This window comes from Pelobates fuscus, chromosome 3, assembly GCF_036172605.1.
Source record: "Pelobates fuscus isolate aPelFus1 chromosome 3, aPelFus1.pri, whole genome shotgun sequence".
Classification (NCBI taxonomy): domain Eukaryota; kingdom Metazoa; phylum Chordata; class Amphibia; order Anura; family Pelobatidae; genus Pelobates; species Pelobates fuscus.
This window is the reverse complement of record NC_086319.1, coordinates 81,432,906-81,453,022: the sequence shown is the minus strand read 5'-3', so window position 1 is coordinate 81,453,022 and position 20,117 is coordinate 81,432,906. Positions and strand designations below refer to the sequence as shown.

The 20,117-nt window shown below is 39.1% G+C and overlaps 1 protein-coding gene across 1 annotated transcript in view; it reads right to left on the bottom strand.

The window, feature by feature from the left end:
* Positions 1–12,826: 12,826 nt before the first annotated feature.
* ZNF346 (zinc finger protein 346) overlaps positions 12,827–20,117 on the bottom strand; it is a 37,738-nt gene continuing 30,447 nt past the window's right edge. Inside the window, exon 7 of the mRNA XM_063447293.1 lies at positions 12,827–16,162. Coding sequence (XP_063303363.1) covers positions 15,427–16,162 — 736 coding nt within the window. The 3' untranslated portion in view covers positions 12,827–15,426. The remainder of the gene's footprint in view (positions 16,163–20,117) is intronic.

Genomic DNA, 20,117 nt, shown 5'->3' with positions numbered 1-20,117 from the left:
AGTGGCTTATCAGAGGGGAACCAGACACCGGTAAGTACCGTTTTTTTTTTTAAACGTAAAAGTTGTCGGTGATTGGTCAAACACATTTGTTGTGTTAACCAATGGTGGGGGGAGGGGGGTGTGATTAGGGGCGTACCCAAAATGACGCCGTAATGAGTATATTAACACCTACAGCACTGCCTGTGTGAAAGATGTTCATTGGTATTTTTTTACTTGAGACTATACATAGGAAAATTCTAAAAAAAAAATTATAAGAATAATATGAAAATGAAACAAATAAATAAGTACTCTCACATTTAGTGTTTGTAGGATTAGGACCCCAAAGGATACGTTTTGGTTCCAAGTAATGTCTAGTCTTCTATATAGTTTTAACCATGTTTAACCCCTTAAGGACCAAACTTCTGGAATAAAACGGAATCATGACATGTCCCACACGTCATGTGTCCTTAAGGGGTTAATTATGGTTATTATCTAGGTCGATCGGATTCCGTTTTTAAAACAAAATGACATTGGGGACGGGGCCTGACCTCGAAGCAGAGAAGAAGCACACTACAGCAGCTCCTGCTAAAAACGGCAAATATAACATTTTCACAGACAAAACGGCACAGAACCGGGTCAGAAAGGCCACCCAGAGAGCAGTGACATTGGGGTGCATTAATCAAGCAACGAACCAAACCCCAATCACCCGACACGATGGTGAGGCCTACAAACGTGGCGGGTGCAGGAGGGACGGCCGCTCTCCTGATGCCGCAACCGGCCAAGTACCAGGACTTGGGCCCTCGTCCCCCCCCCTCCTCTGGACAGGTGGGGGTCATCCCGGTACACCCCCACAAGCCCCCCCGCAAAGGTAACACAAAATCCCAAGACTACCGGCATGCAGGTCCCCAAAATGGGGTGCTGTCCACACAGCCTACCCACAAAGCGCATGGCTTGATACTGAACACCAGCTAAACGAGATCTTTGCCTCCTTTTGGAAACGGCTGAGGGCTCACATGCGGCCTCCGGTGCACGCACCGCTGACTACAAAGAGGCCACACAACTCACCACGAGGTGCCCGGCGGAGTACAACAAAAGCTCCCCCTACTACAGCACCCGCGAGGAACATCCAGCTCTGGCGATGAGCCCTCTCGGGAATTCGCACAAGCCCCAAGGTGAGCAACAAACAGAGACCCGGGGCCAAGGGGGTGAACCCCCACGCCGGCGTCTCGACCCGAGACACAAGCCTCAGAGGGGCAAGCTCAGCCTGACCAAGCAAGTGACGCGAAGAGGCGCAAGACCCAGAGGGGTAACCGCATCGGGTCGGCGAACATGGAGCGGCCCCAGTTCAAGACGGGTGTACCCAGCTCGGACCATGACGTGGAGGTCATTACACTCACTGACAAGCATGGCTCCACACTGCCCCACATCTGGGAGACTGCACAAGCTGACCGGCATATTTCAAGCCTGGGATATGACCATACAAGGCATAGGCTGAAGCACAGGCATTGCGGGACTATATGGGACTTGATACCTTTGTTGGTCGACTTCGGTGCACCCTTGCTCACAGAAGGCATCATAGCTACCCGTTCACTACAAAGCAGCAGATAACATGTTAAAAAAAATGTGACAGGTCTTCCTGTTTATGTTTACGTTCCCTTTTAACAGAGTTTATCATAAGCAGTCTTACTGTGAGTGAATCAATGTACCCAGCAAAGTTAGTTTACTTGTTAACCACATCTATATTTGTCTCCCTAAACTACCATGCATGGGCCACAGGGCTCATATTATGCATTGCTCTTGGTCAGCCTGTTTTATTAGCACTTGAATGTAACCACAATAGACATAACCCGTTAGCAAACACAATCATTACATATCAATATATTGTACCTTCTCTGGTTAATACCTCCAGAGTGACTAAACGTAATTTAAGTTTTTCAAACGTACCTGAATAGTAAGTTATACTCAATTAAAACAAAAATGTGTGCATGTCATATAAACACCATACCACTGTTATAAATTGCCTGAAAATGTATGTTTTGCTCCGCTAATGTGGCGATGCAAGCTTATTATGTGTATTATCTGCGCACCAAAAATAAATAATTTAAAAAAACAAAATGACATTAATAGTTCTTCAGCAATAGTAAACACTATATGCCACAAAGCGGCATATATGTTGCAGAGATCATGAGAATACATATATATGATCCCTTGGCCATTCATTGGTTTTAAGTAGTGATAGAATCTGTGACTATACGTGTTATATTAAGGATAACCACTGATACTTATTTTGCAGTTCGATAGTTGGAATTGTTTAGTGTAAGAAGAGATTACATGCTTGTACCGTAAGTACAGGAATGATCGTGAGATAAAGAGAGTGGCATATGAGGTGTTACTGCACTGCAAGAAACAAGATTTCAAAGTGATCTATTAGAAATCTAAGCTACTCAATTGAATGTATTTAAATGATGTCAAATAAATATTGTACATCATTATTTCAACAGCCAATATTTAGTCAATCTAATGGGATTTCTACTGCTTTCCAGGAATAAAACTAATTATGTTAATTGTGGATGAACGGAGTAAAATTTAATTCTTCGTTCGGTCAATGTTGGCACCACATACATGTTTTTAATTCATGTATCCATCTTGGCTCCTCTTTTTAACAGCATTAGATACAAATTTCCCTTTCTAGTGTGTAGATGAATACGTTCCAAGATTTGGAAAGAGAGGTTGGATGGGTCAGTGTTATGAAAATTCCTCACACAGTTTGCCACAGGTGTTGAGACATTCAAGTTTGTTATGGAGTTTACATGCGGAAGAATTCTTCTCTGAAATTCTTGATATGTTTTTCCCACATACTGTAGTTTGCAGATTCAAGTTATAACGTACACAACCTTAGCTGTGCTGCAGTTTGCAAATTCTTTTGTGTATGTCTTTTTGATATTTGTGCCTTCCACTGTTTTAGACTGTTTGATATACTCCATTGGTTCTTTTTAACCCCTTAAGGACACATGACATGTGTGACATGTCATGATTCCCTTTTATTCCAGAAGTTTGGTCCTTAAGGGGTTAAGCCACATTTTAGGGGGTTGTTCTGGTTCCAAATGGCTATGAACCAATAAATCGCGTATGTTTAATGAACGGCGTGAAGTGATGGTGGGGAACTGTGAGAGGTTAGTTGCTACATCTGTATCGTGGGTAAGTATTGGCCAATTATTAGCAAATATTTTACAAATAGGATTCCAAAGTTGATCATAAGTACCTATACATCTAAAAATGTGTTTTGTAGCCTGAGCTCTATGATTTCTAAGACTGGTTGATTTGTCCTTTTTGGAAACTCGTTGGTATGCTTGCTTCAGGATTCTGTTTGGGTACCCCTGTTTAAATTGGGTTTGTAGGATTCCTCATTGGAAGTTTCTCTTGGCTCTCAAGTACTGACCATATGGGATGCCAGCCATAAGCTTGTAGAGATGATGACTGTTCCAATTGAGAAGGTTGTTACAAGAGGTAAGTTTCCTATACAGTTGTTTCAACTTCACCCCTAGGTAGCAACCTAATTGTAAGATCAAGGAATTCAAGTCTTTCTTCACTGATGACGTGAGTGAGTTGTAAGCCAATATTGTTGGTATTTAGTTTTGATACCATTTCATCAAACTGAGGAATTGAACCTGTCCAGAAGAGAAGGACATCGTCAATATAGCGATGCCAGCGGCCAACTGCCGAGCCGACAAGTCGCACCCGCAGCGAGCTCCCGACGAAAAACGACCTAAAAGACCCCAAAACCCGAGATATTACCCCCCAAAAAACGCAGACTAGCCACCCGAGTACGCAGTGGTTATGGGCAGGAAAAGCAAGAAGCCTAAGCCCGACTTGCCCCGGGCGGGCACCAGCATTGGAGAACTGTGGCGGCGAGCGCAAAGTGCCCCAGACCCTGTCATGGCCACTTACATGGACGGCCTCGAAGACTCCGACGACATGCTCTCTGAGCCGGACGAGATCTGTCTGCCCGCCATGCGAGCTCCGGAGACACCTGCCACAAAGCCTGCTACACAACCCGACTCAGCTCCGGTCACGAAATCAGAGATGAGGGAGCTGCTGGCAGAGCTCCGACAGAACATCCAGGAAGATGTGGCGGGCATGCGGAGGGACATAAAGGGCCTCACTGACCGCATGGCAACCGTGGAACAAACCTCCCATGCGCATAATAGGCAGCTTGCCGCACTCCAACTGGAGATGAACTTAATGCAACAACAACGCACAAAGATGGAACAGACCATGGCAGCAATGGAGGACACAAGACGTGCCCAGAACCTCAAGGTCAGAGGCATAGCTGAATCTGTCCCAGAAGCTGAACTCCCCCACCTCGTGAGGCGTCTGGTGAGCACTATATTACCACCAAAACAGGCCAAAGGAGTGGGCCTAGAGGGCTTATTTCGGATCCCTAAACCACCAACGGCCCCACCGACAGCAACTAGGGACTTAATTATCAAACTCCAGAAACGACAGGACAAGGAATTAATCATGGCCGCAATCCGAAACACCGCGACGATCTTTTTTGAGGACATGACACTATCGATCTACTCTGACCTATCAAGAGGGACTATGGCCTGGCGCTCTACCCTAAGGCCTTTCACCGCTCTGCTCCGCGAGCACGACGTCAAATACAGATGGCGATCACCTTGCAAACTCCAGGTGCTCCACGGGGAGGCCACGCACCTCGTAACGAACTTACAAGAGGCTGAAGCCCTCCTCCCTACACTGGGCCTTCCAGCGGACGCCATGAGGCGACCTCCCACAGCCCGCAAGCCACACAAGTGGAACCCAGCTACCTCTGAACCCTTCGTTCCAGGCAGGCCCACCCGCACGACGCAGACCGCAACCACCACCTGAACCATTAAGAAAGGGGACTGTCAAACCGCTATGGCTGCTCATAACACTGCTGCCTTGTTCTCTTATTTTCTTAATTATTTTTATTGTTTGCCTTTGTGTCTTGCCTACATCTATCTTTGCTATCCTACTTACTACTTTCAGATAGCGTTTAACTGAATGACCTGTACATAGTAGTATGTTTATACATGCGTTGGGGGGGAAGCACCCCGGAGACATACCCGCTAAAATGACTCCCTACCCGCCACAAACGAACAGCACGGGTGCTGCCTCAATCTAGGCACGCGCAGCCCCATTACAGGCCTATACCAGGCCTCTAAGCCCCCACTCGACTTCACCCATACACAGACACAATTAGCGGGAGAATGTCTCGGACCTATCAAACCCAAAACACACACAAGCCTATACTCGTAGACTCTCATCTTACTCATAGGTCTAGTCCTAACAATGCGGTAACCGATACACATAGTGGACCCATGATGGGTTTAACGCGATTAGCCTTAATGACCCTACTATGTCCCGCCTACCAGACGAGCGACACCGCTCTATATGCCGCAAGACTATAGAATTTATTTTGTTATTGTGATCTTATTTTATTAATCAGTTGTAATTAACATGTTTTAATGTTTTAATGTTCAGAAAAGCCTGTTTCTCAAATTCCACATACTTAAAAATGTGCAGACACCTCCACGCTACAGGAGTTTAACTACTGTGTCTTATTTTCACTTAATTCACTAAAATTTTAATGTACTATCATATGACACGTTACGACTGCCTACAACTGCTATTGTGGCTGATATAGCCGTCTGTTTTACAATGCACAACAAAAATAAAGAATTAAAAAAAAAAAAAAAATATAGCGATGCCAGCTTACAATGAATTCATCATACCCAGTTTGTAGTATTTCTTTGAGACTAGTGGTTTCCCACCAACCTTAATATAGGTTGGCATAACTAGGGGCACAAGCTGTCCACATCAATGTGCTCCTAATCTGTAGATGGTAAATGCAGTTAAAAACAAAGAAATTATGGGTGAGTATGAATCCCAATAAGTCCATGAGGAAAAACCTTTAGGATGTTGTAATTTTCTGTGATTTCTCCTGGAAGAATTGGGTTGCTCGAAGACCAATGTTGTGTTATATTTTCTAAAGTTAGCAAAGTTTGTTTAGTATCTTGTATAAAAGATGGTAGCGCTGTAACAAAGGGATGGAGTATTTTTTCCATATATTTGCTTAGTTGCTCAGTAAGTGAATTATTACCAGACAATTGGTCTACCTTGTGAATGCACTGGGTCTTTGTGAATCTTTGGTAGACAATAGAAAGTTGCAACTGTTGGTGGATTATTGGTTGGTATATTTGTTTAGTCTTAATTCTCTCAGAGCTAGACTTTCTTCGTATGACAAGTTGCTGGTCAGTGATTCTACAGGAGATAATTGGTCATTTTTATCAGTAGTCATTTGTATGAATAGATCAATATTCATCACGTCCTTAAAATTAGGGGTATACCAACTCAATGGTTTTCGGTTGGTAAGAGGTCGGTCTTTTTCTTGATCATCCAACAGTGTTACTAGTGTTCTTAAGTGTTGATAAGTTTCTGATGCTATGCCTATTTCCCTTGCCATTAAGGTGTCTTTCTTTTTGTGTAGAGCACTCAATGCTAGTTTTCTCCCAAAGAGATTTGTATTTTTTAACCAATTGAACTTATCAGCACCTGGAGTTGGTACAAAATAAAGTTCTTTATTTAGCAGAGATAAGTGTGACTTTGGAAAGACTGATAATCTTATTTTCTGTATTATCACCCCAAATAATTTTCTCTGTCTGATCTGTAACCCCATCTGTTTCTGTACCTTAACCCCTTAAGGACCAAACTTCTGGAATAAAAGGGAGTCATGACATGTCACACGTCATGTGTCCTTAAGGGGTTAATCTGGACCTCAGGGGATTTGGCCGGGCTTGGTCTAAAAAAATTATCCTGCTTGAGATTGTTATTCTGAGTTAGTGATTCAGACCTACTCAATCACAATCTCAAGCCCTTCTCGGAGCACAACTAATACGACGCATGGAGTGCGACCCACCCTTCTGACAGGGAATATACTTTCTTTTCCTCAGTGCAAAAGTGACAAAAAATAAACAAAATGGAAGATACAGTCATCTCTATTGAGGCAAATGGACAGCAGAAATATAATACTAGGATCCTAGATGTGATCAAAGTACAACGCTTTCCTAGTAGTTAGCGGTTTAAAGAGTATGGAGAGAAGGGGAATAATGTCCCAAAACTGTACTTTGATCACCTCTAGGATTATCCTAATATTATATTCCTGCTGTCCATTTGCCTCCATAGAAAGGACTGTATCTTCCATTTAGTTTTTATTTATTTTTGTCACTTTTGCATATATTTTATTACACTCTAGATATTGATTAAAAGTTTTACTATACTCTATTAAGGAATACATTTTTGGTAGACTTTTGACTTTTTTTTTTTCATACTTGTTGGTCTCCACACAGGCATGAAATGTGGCATGTGGACACCCCATTATTGTGAGTGTTCAGGACTCGTTAGGTAAAGAATTATGGCCCTACTCATATGGGATGTGGGTGGAATAATTATGTTGCAGAGGGTCTGCTGTAAATATTGGCTAGCTCTGGGCAGTATGTCACGCTATGTGAGACAGTGGATGCTGTAATGGGGCTGGAAACATATTTTAGGGTAACCCTGTCTTTAGTCTGCTGCTGCAGATCAGAAGGTTCAGAGCCGTGTCTATATTCCCACAGCGATCCTGTGTGTTAATCGTACCAGGTGTCTAGCAAGCCAATTTGTGAGATTCCCAGGGAATTTTCGTGCCCTCAGCAGGGTTAAAATCCTCTCAGCCATGAGACACTAAACATAGCACTCCATCAGTGCCTTAAAATTTGTTGCGGGTCAAGGTGCAGGGCTCTTAGTGCAGCGAGACCTGTAATTGTGTGTTTGCGACCCAGGGTAGAGATCATTGTGTGGTATTATCAGTGTTCTTGGCACCCCTTGATCAGTCATTGGATTAAACATTGCACTCCTTTAGTGCCTTGGGAAGTTTGTATCGTCCTTGGAATTAGATGATTAGGTCTATTGCAACAAAGTTCAGATGGAGGTATTCGCATGAATGGTCATTCCACCTCTGTCAGCGTTTCACTGGTTGTCATTCGTTGGATATCCGTTGTAGTCTGTTCGGACTTTTCGCTGGGTTATCGTGTGGTATGTCCCACTGTCGAAGTATAGTATAACCTTCCTCCAGCTTGTTCACTTGGTATGTTTGTCCATTCCTATTTATCAACAGACGATATGCAACTTTCGAAGGGCTATAGTGATAGGATTTAGACTCCGTCAGTTCACCAAAGTGGTGGGCGATATATCAGAAAAGATTTGGAACTGCGCATATTCGCCTGGCAATTCCTTAATAGATCTGCTGGCTCTCAGGATGTCCTCTTTAATATGGTGGTAGTGCACTCTAAGAAGTATGTCTCTTGGTGCAGTTTGCAGCGCTGCTCGTGCTTTCGCCACCCGGTGTATCGTGTCTAGGAGGAACAGCTCTGTCTGACAACATATCTGGGCACATTGTACAAAACAATCCTGTGGCATACGATGTCCGGTCTCTCACCGCCAGGGTCTCTTGTATTCTGTGGAGACTTAGATTGTTTCTGCGTGACCGATCTTCGAGGTCGGTAAGTTTAACTTCATACGAAGCTAGACATTCTTCCATTCTCAGCATTTGGTCAGCCACTGAGTTGTGAGCAGTGGCAAACTCGTTCATTTTGGTTTCTTGGTGCGATGTACGGGTGCCAGTGTCCTAAATTTCTTTTTTCAGTTCTAATCTGGAGGATTGAAATTTAGAAATCAGTCGGTCAGATTGCGTGTTGAGCATTTTTTTTGGTAGCATTGTAGGGGTCAGAGAAAATTCACCATTCCTCTGGCCGTACAGCGTGGGGCTAGATTCATGGCTTTCCCTACCTTGCCAGCAGCCATCTTGTAGACATTCCTGCATTGCCTGCAGTTTAACCTGCGTTTTGGCCGAAAAGAAGAATTTATACCCTACTCTCTTCCCTTTGTGATGAGACATCTAATCCATGAGTGTAGTTGGTATGTTGGGTTTTACCAGCTGTTATGCATTCAGAGCCATCTGCCTGCCCAGAGCTCAGCTCATGTGCGGCCATTACGTTCGTTGTCGGCTCCACCCTTGCTGCTGCTTATTAAGTATGATTTGCCCTAATCTGAAACCTCATACTTATAAACCTCAACGTAATTTAATCCTAACCCCAAGGGTTTCCCTCTGCTGATATCAGTAGTGATATTAGTAAAGGGAAATTAAGCTAAAACAAAATGGTATGTTACTGCCATTTACAGGTAATTTTCAATATGGCAGGCAAATATACATGTTGTATAGAAAATAGTATGCCCAATGCATTGTCATCTGGCATTTAAGGAGACCCTGGAGAAAATCACTTTAAGTTGGTAACGGTGATTTAAATGTCTGTTTGCTGTGCTCACTTTGAGGCTTGCAATCAGTGCATCAATCTGAGGCCACTTATTTTGGCTACAGCTGACAGGGGGAGCCCCAGAAATCAAGTCAGCAGGAAAATGGCTCCAGCTGGTAAAATACTGCATGATGCAATTATTCTGACATGGGTTAAGGTTAATTCCGTCATCCTCAAGATTGTAAGCTTGTTTGAGCAGGGTCCTAATAAACCTATTGTTCTTGTAACATTTTGCAATTTATTACTACATTTCCGCAAAATAAGTTGGCGCTCTAAAAAAAGGTTATAATTGGATCTAAAGAGGTTAAGCATAAACCATAGATTTTCCAATCACAATGAATGCCAATAGGCCACGTAAAATAAAAACTGGAATGCAAATGCTACTTGACCAATCTGTCCTCAGGATAGAAAGACACTTAGGAGCTTAGTGTGGTGCTGCACTTTGTAAGGCTAGGGTTAAGAAGTGTCCTTTTCAGTGCTACCTGTTCTGGGAGAGAAAAATTGCTGCTTGGATTTATGGAAGAACAATTTTGGAATATAATAATAATAATAATAATAATAAAAATTCTCCTCCCCCTACTAGTAAATTATTACACTTCTGACAAGATGATAAAATATATATTACATTTCTGATCATTGTTTCACATTCACTAGAGGTGCTTCCTCGTGTAAACCCAGCAAAATTATGGGAATAAAACAATAATAGCAGCATTTGATTGGAGGAGTATAGATGTTGGCCGAGTATGCATACAATTTTTTCATTCCAAATGCACCTGGAAACAACGTAATTCTCCCTCAGCTTCTCTTAGGAATTCCAAACAGAAACTGCTACCCAGGAGTGTAATTCAATTCAATCTTGAAAAGTCCTTGAATATTTACACCCTGGTGCTGCCCATAATAAAAAGAACCCTTACCCCTATAATAATCCTTTTATTCTAAAATCATGTAAATTCATATTTTACAGCAACGTTCTCCATAACCCAATTGAGTTATTTTCCTGTACAATAATCTTCATGACCTGAATTATTCATTGTTTTTTAACACTAGTTAAGGATCAATTTAAACCTAATCATTATGAAAAAAGTTTCACAGGCAACTTAGATTACCACTAAAATTAATACTTAATTTTAAACAAGGAGCCCTTGTACTCAGGATCCCCTAATAGCAAAAGGAGTTAGTATTGGCTCCCTTCTTTTTCATAAACTACCTCCAGGACAAATTAAACTTGGTGTAAAATTTGCATGTATAATACCTGGATAGGAAGGCCAAAATAGTGTCAAAAGTGAGACATTACTAGACAGGAAGCATGTTGGCCTGCTATAATGCAGAATTGCTAGCCAACAGTGACATCATATAGACACAGTGCTGCAGGAAATTCATCTTTATTTTTACTTGTGATTTGCCTATACTGCATCAATTTTCCTTTCCTTGAGGGTCCGTGAATATTACTAAAACCATATTTTTTTTTACGGTCTTCTGATGTCCCTTTAATTTTCCGATAATGTAGGAATTTTTAACTTACAATTTGCTCAATTACATCACCCCTTTTTGTAAGCTTTCAGTCTTTTTTCAGCCACAGGCAAAAGGTGAATAGCCTGATATTTACCAAGAGCTCATGTATTTAAGGATAAAAAGTAGTCAAACTAGAAGAAAGTATTAAGCTATGCTATTCTAGTCTTACATTTGCAATAGCCTAGTGAATATTGACAAGAACCAATTGCAACAAATCTTCAACTGTCCTATTTTTGCCTAAAATTAGAATTATCTGGTTAACTTCTGACAATTCACAATTTAATGTTTGGCAACTATGGCTTGACTGGGTCTCTTGCATGTTATAGATGAACGAGGGAAAAAGGCCATAAACATTGTTTTGCTTTTTCCTGCCATCCATGCAATTACTATTGGCTTATGAGAAAGTTTAGATTTTCCCCCTTATACAATGAAACCGAATGTTGTAACAGCTCCCAAAGCATTAAATGTATCATTTAACAAACAGACAAATGATATATTTTGTGCTTTACAAATGGTTATATCTACTTACCTGCAGCTATTTGAATCAGCATCGTCATTCCTGGAGTTCCGTGGTTTTACATTATTGTAACACCCCCCCAGACGTATGGATTTCATTGCCAGCACAGAGTTAGTGCTGTCCACACTTCCACAATAAGAAGGAGAAACGCCTGCTCGGAGAGTATCAGAGTGCCAGGGAGCAACATAGCCATGTGCAGGAAGCTTTTCTTGCTCCCCGCCTCTTACTACTTACCATTTGACCCTGTGTGTCACCAGGACACAACGGTGAATGCAGTGGATTTGATTGCCATATGGAGATGGGCCCAAACACTAAAGGAGACATTAAATACATTTCTATACATTTACGATAATTTCTGATAGCACAATGCATAGATTTATTTGAATGCTTTACTTGTATGTTCCACGACAGGTACACTTTAATACTGCATTAAAAACACTGACTTCTAACTTGGGTAGAGTTCAAATTACCAATCTTTGGAAAAGGCTATCACCAAAGATAAAAAAATATTGTTGAAGAATCATGTAAGTCTATGTGACTACCACTGGCGAGGGTGACAATTACCAAACATCCACAATGTATGTTTTAATACAGACGAGCAGGCATTTCTGTTGACATGATTGTATAATAAAAAAGAGAGGTATCGTGGTTATTATGAAGAGGTCAACATTAGACTTAGAAGCCCTTTGGTTACCCAATTACCTTGAGATTGCAGGAAAAGGACTGAGGATCCTGCTAACACTATAGGGATTCTGTAATAATTAACAAAAGACACTGCTTAATGTGGTGAAATGCTGGCTTTATTCTACATACATAAGGTATGGCAGGACACAATAAGATGGATCGTTACCTCCGGACAATTAATTCTAGAGTGTCCTGTTGTGCTTTAAACAGCCTTTAAATGATATAGCACATTCAGAAAAGTTCACATGGGTTTGTTCTGAAACAGGTTCGTTTAAACTTTTAAAGCATGGAATCAATCATTTTAGGGTAAAACAAATTGGAGAGCATTATGGGTCAGTAAAAGAAGTGTCTGGTTTCAACGGCTGCTTATCAGAAAAAACAACAACAAAAAAAAAAACAACATGGACACTCTAAAATACATCTTCAAAGCATTAAAAGCAAAAAACTGATGAGTCCCAGAACTTAACATGGATATTATAAACGTTTCTGTTTTACAGACTAAACATATGCTTAAGCATTGCTGTCTTTTTTTAAATATATATATATATTAAAACTACCACTTAAACAGCTTAATGACACGATTTTAGGCCAAATGACTGTATCATGGCTATATAGGAAGGTCTTCTGTTGTGAAAGGTTTAAATTCTTCTTTTTTTGGGGGGGACAACTGAAATTATGCGTGTTTTTAATGAAAAAACAAACAAACAATTTTTCATTAAAGAAAGGGAAAAAAACTTAAACCTAAAGCACGTTTATGTTTAATTTACGAACACAAACATTTTGTACAGGCGGAATGCACATGGAAATGATATAGTACAGCTGGTTTTGCTTACTTCATGAATGATATTAATTTGAAAGGTGATATACGGATGTGTTTAGTAAATATGTCTTCTAGCCTGCCTCATTATACAGAGCAATAAAAGAAATGCAGAAAACTGTATAGAACAGGTGAACATAAAAATTAGTCCTAGATACAAACTGTGTACTGCCAGGGCACTGGAGTCAGATAAAGCACATGAAAACATCAATACCCACTCCATTCCAGAGAATGCACCAACCCCGATCGAGAGCCACAGCTGCTACTACTGAACAGGTGTGAGAGCACTTCAAATTAGCTTCATGGGCAACAGGACCTGAATTCTTTTCTAATTCAGTCACTCTGTTAACTTGGGCAACATCCTACTCTGTTCAAAGGGAATAAGCACAAGCAGTTTATCTAAACATAAGGGTTATTTAATGACAGTAACCTTCTCTGAGGTTCCATCACTGGAGCAGGTAATTGCATCCAAAATCAAGCCTTATTATTGCAATCATGAAACAATTATTTTAGCATCCTAGGAAAACAGAGAACTGGTTTAATTTCTCGCAGGGGAGTTTATTTATGGTATCAGAATGCAACAGCCCCCTTAAAGGAAAACTGTCAATTTTTTTTTTTTTTTTAATTACCAGTGAAAATAAATGACGTAATATAGACAAGTTATGTAGACTTCAGTAATGAATTTATAATTTAATAACTTTTAGATCTCCCTTTTGTTTTCTAAAGCGCTACAAATTTCCCTGTTTGTACTATAAATTACATTTAGATTTTCCTCTCTATCACAGCACTTTAATGTCGGTTTTGGTGTTCTCTTACAACCCCCCAATAATAATAATAATAAAAAATAAAAAAAACTAACAAATAACTCATCAAAATTTCACTTCAAGTTTCTTTGTTGTTTTTTTTCTACATTTAGAAAACATCACTTTTTAAAGTTTTTTAATCAGGCTAAGCAGCTATGTTAGGTCAGATTCTACCATTATCTGACCAACTGCTTCTCCTCAACCTAACTTGACTGTTGCTGTGATTGCTCCGTACATCATTAAAAAAATATATATATGCTTTAGCATATGTGAAACTTAAAAACAAACAAACCAAGAAGTGAAGACTTGATGACAGTTTAAAAGAGACACAAATAACTTTCACAGTCAGAGAAGAGTACAACGCTGCAGGTCTAAAAGGAATTGTGCATGTTGGTGCCAAAATAGTACTATCCCACTGGCTCGCTCACAAAAAGCTATGGAAACAAAGACAAATAAGGATAAAAAAAAAAAAGGCAAAAAATGAAATGGAAATATAATGAAAAACGTTTGAGAACAGATGCATTCTACAGTAAAAATTTTGCAGCGCAAATTACAGTACAGTGTTAACAGTGGAAAGATATCATTAGTACAAACCAATGTTTTATCAAAAGTCACTGCAAGACAACCACAACACAATCATGTTTTGGTGGGATAGCATTAGTTATTACATTTTAGTTATGCTCTTTTTCAGCATGTAGTGGACATCTCTACTGTTATGTATTTACTTAACCTTGCGTTCATTCACTTAGAAGATACATAATCTGAGACAAAAAGGGAATCCCTTTGTGAGCGTAAACTAAAAGTTACATGTGATCAAACCAGAGTGGAAAAAAAAAAATAACACATTGTTTAAAAATACAAAAAACTCAGAGGTTTAATTTAATTCATCTACAAACATGGTCACTAAAAAGATCAGGAAAAGTAATTTTCATAGTTTGCATGACCAAAAGTTAAAATATGGAGGTACTTTCAAATACTCATAAAATAATAAAACAAAAATGTACATACTCATCGAGTAGGCTGCCGAAATCTCGAAGAAAATAAATGGTAAGAGAACACAAATCACCCAAATCTATCCTACTCACTCTACCACCAAACGCTTGCTGTATACAAAACTTTACATGCCACTGGTTCAAAAGAGGGCTATACTTTTATGGTTTATAGCTACACCACCAGAACTCTAGGGGCCACCTAGTGGTTAATTCACAAAAATGTCAGACACTTGACAAACCAATGTGAAACCACTTATAGAACAAATTATATTTTATCCAAAATATAGACTAATCAGTATTTATAGTGTCAAAAGAAAAAAAAAAACTAGTATAGTTCAGTAACACAAGGTGGTGGAACATAAGGGGTGGGTTTTCTGAATAGGTCAATTAAACAGCACAATGCTATGAATGCAGACAGATTTTTGAGGACATTGCATGTTTTGTGTGTGACCATTACAAAGTTTAGAGACAAACATTATTACCACTTGTACATATCCATAAATCACTCAAACCAATGCAGGATTAGCAAACAAATGGGAGGGGGAGATTAAAATAAAAATAAATGATGCCCATAACAGCCAAGGGTATTGAATCCTGCTTTGATGAAAAATTTCAGATCTACATAAGCTTTTCTGAAATATGTGAAAACAAGAAGGGCAGAGGTAAGGCTAACAACTTATCTCTGACTAGTAATTTAAACAGAAATAACCAACACAGATGTTAATCTGCTCTAGTAGTCTTTATTGAAACAGCTGTAACCATCGGATCTCCTCACGTCTTCCCGAACATATGGCTGATTGTATCGTGATGAAAGATATGGAGGGGATAGTAAGCTACTCCTTGTTCCAGATCCCCCTGAAAGGCGCTCGGATGAAGAGTAGCCACTCAATGTTCCAGATCCCCTCGAAAGGCTTCCGGAAGAAGAGTAGCTACTGGTTGATGAGAGACCTGTAGTTGATGAATAACCCCCACCTAATGAATAATTTCCATAAGATGAAAAACGTCTAGAAGGATAATCTCTTGAAGATGAAAGACCTCCAGATGACGAATAACCTTTGGTTGATGAAAACGGTTTAGATGAAGAGTAACCTGAAGTAGATGAAGAGTAATCTGAAGTAGACGAAAGACCACCAATAGATGAATAACCTCCAGCTGACGGAAAACTACCAGCAGTTGAATAACCTTCAGCTGACGGAAAACTACCAGCAGTTGAATAACCTTCAGCTGAAGGAAAACTACCAGCAGTTGAATAACCTTCAGCTGAAGGAAAACTACCAGCAGTTGAATTCCCTCCAGCTGAAGGAAAACTACCAGCAGTTGAATTCCCTCCAGCTGAAGGAAAACTACCAGCAGTTGAATACCTTCCAGTAGATGAAAAGCCCTCAAACAATGAAGTAGATTTGCGACTGTTCCACATGGAATCCACTTCAAAGGGCATGGAGAAGGAAGGCAACATGGAATTTAATCTGTGGGTAAAAGTATTTGTGGGAAAAAAAAGATAAAAAAAAACAATTATTTTATGTACCAACAGGTGAAATGCCTTAAATTATTAAGATTATGAAAAAGATAAATTGAGCATGACCTCAAAAACACAAGTGGCAAAACTCTTCATCTAAGAACATTGCTGACAAGGGAAGAAAGAGAGAAGGTGGTGGGGTCATAAATAATTGTCGTGCTAGAGGACTTTTAGGAAATTAACCACCAGGCAAGATTAACACTAGTATAAATTACAAAAAAATACTACTAAAAACTGATAAACGTTAAAGTATGCAAGCAATTAGTAACTTTCAATCTCCTGATAAATTTCCATTCGAGTGATGAATCAGGTACCTGGGACAAAAAACAAAAACAACAAAAAAACAGCAATGCATGGAATGGTATGAATAAACGTGGTCTGATGGCTGCAGAGAAAGATGCCACTCTTCCATGTGCATTGATGGTTGGCGGGGTCTGCTGAAATTCAGAGGAAATAAACTACAGGCCAGCAGCTGCAGACATTAATAACTTACTTTGGTCCTCTTTCTGCCATGCTGTGAGAGTAGCTGGGAAGATAGAGACCAAGTGTCTCTCTCTCAAACCCTCACGCAGTACTTGAGTACTGGCAGGGGGCAGAATTCATGGCCTTAGAAGCATAGAGTTCCTGCCTGCCGATTTAAAACACACATTTGTTGAAGTGGCATGGAAATTAATTTAAAGTCCAAATTCCAAAACATTTTACTGCAATTTGACCATGGGTAGTCAAATTTCAGCACAGTTTAGGATCAATGATTTATTCTAGACCAAGATGTATCCTATACAATTCTGCATCTGTAACCAGAGCAAACATCCTTTTCATTTTAAATTTAAATTATATATGGTTTACAAACTTCTATGTCATATACACATCCACATATACTTCATAAGTCAAGTTTTTACTTGGTTAAACTTTATTTGCTCAGTTGTTTGCTTGTAATTCAATTTTATAAAAGAAATGGAACACCATAATATACAGGTTTATCAGAGTCCAGGGGCTTTGAAAGTAGACATTCAAGGGAATATTTTAAAAGCACATAAAAGCACACACAGTATAGGCATCGATAATAACCACATCAATAGCATACTGATCATCACACACATATCCATATAGAAACGTGCATAGATATCTACATTTGCACACAAAATCGATATACAAATAATTTAGTTACAGTATATGATCATACATTGCATAAGCCTGCCACGTCAATTTACCCTATTTTTTTGGAAGGTTTTACTTGACCTACCTAATATCTGCTCTAATGAGATTAACCAACTTCCAAGGGAAAATAAATAAATAAAAAAGTACAAGGTTAAATAGGGCCCTGGAAAAGATGCAAAGTAAGTAAACCACTCATGGACAGCTATTTTATTGTTAATGAAAATCGTCAGCATGAGGCTGGTTACTGGTTTGCTTACTGAGGCTTGGTAGTGCTTGGGAAGCAAAATTCAAATAGGTTATGGTGGGGAAAAATTGTGATTGAAAACCCCTTCCACCTACATTTGGTTTTGCATCTTTTCCTACGTTGTGTTTCAAAGCTGTTGTATACAGCTAACACAGAAAGGAATCCATGTTTAAAATGGAATTAGGCAAAAATGTGATTCTTTGTTAAACTTATTTGCATATGCCCATTCAGAATCCTTTGCGGTAGTAACATCACTGCAGATTTGTGATTTCTGTGAGAAAAGCAAGTCCTATGGCTTGAATGGTGTGCAGTTTTTGTTTAACACTATAAATATATACATATATACATACACACATCCTGAGAAAGGTGCTGGGACTGAAACATCAACCTATTTTGGCACTTTAACATGTGCACATTTTAACCACGAAGGAATAAACGCTACGTTTTAAAAAAGATCTTGAGTGCAGACTATTACATTCTATTACTAATTGTTTTGTAACTACCTGTGTCTGGCACCCGGTTAGATCTTTGAAACTGAACATTTGAGTTTGTGAGCAGAGAACTTCCTCAATGTAATAAAAATATGTGATTCTTTTTTGAACTAACTGCAAAGTTTAGACTTCTGTGGAAAAAGCAAGTCTTACGGCTTTGACTGATATGCAAATCTGGGTTTAACAAATTTATATAAAAATATACATTTATATATTTTGGGAGTCTAGGCCCACTCCTTTGTTTTGCACCCCTTCCTGCCTCAGAAGAGTGCCTCATTCTTAACCTTGTACTGCAGATGGAATCTTTTCCCCAAGTAAGAGGGTTAATCTCATAAGAGCAGACATTAGGCTGTTAGAGTATCGCCTGCCAAAGATGGGGTACATTGACACTGTGGCAGGTTTAAGCAATGTATGATCATATAATGTAGCTAAATCCCCACTATTTTTGCCTAGATTAGGGGTTTAAAAAAAACAAAAAAAATCTGTCAACATTGAAGTTGCTGTTTAGTGGATAAGTGAGTGCAATGGATCTTGTTTAATTTAAAAAAAAAAAAATATATATAAATATATAAATATATATATATTTATACACACACACATACATACACAAAATGTAACAAACAAGTGTGCTAAAAAGATGCTCAACAAAAATAATTGAATTAAAATAAAGTATGTAGTATTAAGTAAACAAAGTATGTTTGCCCTTCCAAGTGAAAACATTTTCACTTTTAATAACACAAAAATTAAAAAGGTGTCAATAGAACACCTTAACCCTCACACCAAATCACTCCAAATATTAAATATAAGTGAATAATGAAAAACAATTACACAATAATTATTTTATATTCTTTGGTTACATATCAGTTTTTGTTCAGGCATCAAGTTGAGCATGCCAGCCACTTATCTATCAGTCTATCATACACATTATGAAACTAATTTTTTGTCATTTAAACATTGCACTCCTATAGGGCAAATTTAAACATTGTGGCCCTGATAATACATTGTAATTACATTATAGAAACTGCAATGTGGGCATTTTCTCTTTTTCCTCTGAATAAATCTTAATATTACTATCAAGTTCGTAGTGGCCCCTAAGAGACATCTTAGGACCTCCCCAGGATCTCTTTGCGACATTTATAATTTTTCTTCATTATAATTTCTTTCGTATTTTATTTTGCTTCTCATTAATTACTTATTTTTGTAAACATATTCCTTCAACCAGACAGAAGCCTTTATGGGTACAATAAAGGGGCACATACTTGCATAGTACAAGTTCACAATACTATACATAATCAATACTGGTATACCATACTTAATTTATGGAACCATTATTGGTTTTATTATAACAAATCTCCTTAGTTTGGCAATCCCAGTCATCTTTCGCAAATTATTCAACAATTCTGGACATCTAGTAACTTAGTATCCAATAGTCGTTTGGTGGTCTTGAAATTCAACACGAACCAATGGGGAAGGCAATCTCCCCTTTTAAAAAAGGACTCCTTTGCAGATCCGGTTTACCAGTGAGGCGCAAAATCTTAAGTACTTTATCAAACGTCTCAAAACTATACTCCAAGGTTTATTCTTAACTGAGCATATTGAAGTTTTTTAGACATATGCTCATATCAAAAACTCAGACCGATCAAATTCAATTTATTGTCCAAATGATTAGGTTTAGTAATGTAAGAACAATACTATTACAAGTTATTCACCGCTTATCGGACTTACCTTGGGGTCACTAGTACATGCTGTATTCCTTATTGCTGTGGGGTGGAGAGTATCCATTAAGAGTAAATTAGCTTTTATTAAAGGGACACTATAGTCACCTGAACAACTTTAGCTTAATGAAGCAGTTTTGGTTTATAGAACATGCCCCTGCAGCCTCACTGTTTAATCCTCTGCCATTTAGGAGATAAATCCCTTTGTTTATGAACCCTAGTCACACCTCCCTGCATGTGACTTGCACAGTCTTCCATAAACACTTCCTGTAAAGAGAGCCCTATTTAGGCTTTCTT